The following is a 2,500-nucleotide window of genomic DNA, read 5'->3' on the forward strand; positions in this document are numbered from 1 at the left end:
TGCTAAGCAACTAGCTGTAACATACAAACACCGCATGGTTTCACACTGTACACGTTTGGTTCCGCGACGTTAAAGCCGAGTCCGTCCTGCTTCGATGCGACGTTTCAGAACCGCTGGTAAAAATCAGTGCTAACAGTGTGAAACTTTCCTCTACACAAGTATTAAAAAAAAAAAAAAACGAGTGCACACTGACATTTATGAGCTCATAGAACTTGGCCTTGGGGTCTAAGGAAGAAGGTGCCACTCTGACTTGATCAGGAATCTGCAAACACACACAGAAACTGTGTAAAGCCTGTGAATCAGTAATCAGGGCATTAAATCAAACACCGAGCTAAACGAGTTATCACTACAGTCTGGTACAATTTCAGCACAGAAGCCTGTTACATCATGACTTGAGAATCTTTAAACACTTAGAGTAGTGCATTAAAACAGTACACCATGCAGACATCGTGTGTGTGTGTGTGTGTGTGTGTGTGTTATTTCATACCCCCCATAGTCTGAGACACTCCTTGCGGATATCGGCTTGCCTCGCCTCTGACAGCGTCCTGTTCCGAGGAAGTTAAACAACATGAAACAGATACATGTTCACACAGAAGAAAAGGTCTGTGTAGAAAAACAACAACAACAACAACAACAGAGTAATGAAAAACAGATGACTTACGTGTCTCTCACATAGGCGTGGATTTTAGCAAGAGCTTTGATCTGTACAGAACTATGACTGAAGACAGAAACAAAGAAAATACAGGAAGTGAGAAAGTCTGTGTGTTAGTGTGTGTGTGTCTGTGTGAGTGTGTGTCTGTGTGAGTGTGTGTATGTGTGAGTGTGTGTCTGTGTGAGTGTGTGTATGTGTGTGTATGTGAGTGTGTGTGAGTGTGTGTGAGTGTATGTGAGTGAGTGTATGTCTGTCTGTGTGTGTCTGAGTGTGTGTGTGTGTGTGTGTATGCGAGTGTGTGTGTGTGTGTGTGTGTATGTGTGTGTGAGTGTGAGTATGTGAGTGTGTGTGTATGTGAGTGTGTATGTGTGTCTGTGTGTGTGTGAGTGTGTGTCTGTGTATGTGTGTGTATGTGAGTGTGTATGTGAGTGTGTGTGTGTATGTGAGTGTGTGTGTGAGTGTGTATGCGAGTGTGTGTATGTGAGTGTGTGTGTGTATGTGAGTGTGTGTGTGAGTGTGTATGTGAGTGTGTGTGTGAGTGTGTATGCGAGTGTGTGTATGTGTATGTGAGTGTGTGTGTATGTGAGTGTGTGTGTCTGTGTGTGTGTGTGTCTGTGTATGTGAGTGTGTGTGTATGTGAGTGTGTATGTGAGTGTGTGTGTGTGTATGTGAGTGTGTGTGTGTGTATGTGAGTGTGTGTGTGTGTGTGTGCATGTTCCATAGCATCACGAGTTAGACTTTTATCAATCTTTAGATCCTGACAATTTCCTTTTCTGTGATCTAATCCAGATTTCCTCCTTTTAAAACATGAGGTCATTTTCTCATTAACTGTAAACTAAAGTCTAAACTCAAATCTAAACAAGTTGCCTATTTAAAGCAACACAACTCCAACCTTCATGTAAAATGCACTCGAGGTACAAAAGTATACTTTAATCTTTGCTCATGTGTCTTCATGGAGCTCTGACCTCTGAGCTCCAGTCAAGTGAAATGTCACATAATACGTTATAGAGATCTGAGGTCTGGGAAATGATCAGGTTACGATCGAACGTCCGCAGACTTATGGTCGTATAGAGTGCGTGTGTGTATCTGAGGTCCATGTGCGGACATGCAGGATGTCCTACCGCTCGTTGGAGTCCACCATGTACTGGTAGAAGTCCGTGTCTCCTTTGATGATATCCAGAGGCACCAAGTCTGTGACGTCGCTGTCCGACTGCCGGAGATGATTGAGCTTCAGGTTCACCTTGAACAGGTAATCCCTGACTGCATCAGAGCCTGGCTTCAGATTCTTACACACCACGTACCTACACACACACGTACCACGTACACACGTATACACACACACACACACATGTATACACACACACACGTATACACACACATGTATACACACACACACACACACACACATGTATACACACACACATGTATACACACACACACACATGTATACACACGTATACACACACATGTACACACACGTATACACACACATGTACACACACGTATACACACACATGTACACACACGTATACACACACACGTATATACACACACACACACACACACACACACACACACACACGTATATACACACACACACACGTACACACACACACACACGTACACACACACGTACACACACACATTCAAATACACACAAGTACACACACACGTACACGTACACACACACGTACACGTACACGTACACACACACATTCACATTCAAACACACACAGGCACACACATGTACACACACACAGTTCACTGTTAAAACCACATACGTCATGTTATCAAATCTAATCTTTCTAATCTAATAGTCTATCTGAAGATATAGTATTAACAACGTTA

The 2,500-nt window shown here is 43.1% G+C and overlaps 1 protein-coding gene across 1 annotated transcript in view; it reads right to left on the reverse strand.

Annotated features, from left to right (window-relative positions):
• The window catches only part of cmtr1 (cap methyltransferase 1), a 21,496-nt gene that overhangs the window by 7,097 nt on the left and 11,899 nt on the right, over positions 1-2,500 (reverse strand). Inside the window, exons 12-15 of the mRNA XM_047807330.1 lie at positions 1,774-1,953; positions 662-718; positions 488-545; positions 194-262 (exon numbers count right to left, since the gene is read on the reverse strand). Coding sequence (XP_047663286.1) covers positions 194-262; positions 488-545; positions 662-718; positions 1,774-1,953 — 364 coding nt within the window. The remainder of the gene's footprint in view (positions 1-193; positions 263-487; positions 546-661; positions 719-1,773; positions 1,954-2,500) is intronic.

The sequence above is a fragment of the Tachysurus fulvidraco genome, chromosome 23, assembly GCF_022655615.1.
Source record: "Tachysurus fulvidraco isolate hzauxx_2018 chromosome 23, HZAU_PFXX_2.0, whole genome shotgun sequence".
NCBI lineage: Eukaryota > Metazoa > Chordata > Actinopteri > Siluriformes > Bagridae > Tachysurus > Tachysurus fulvidraco.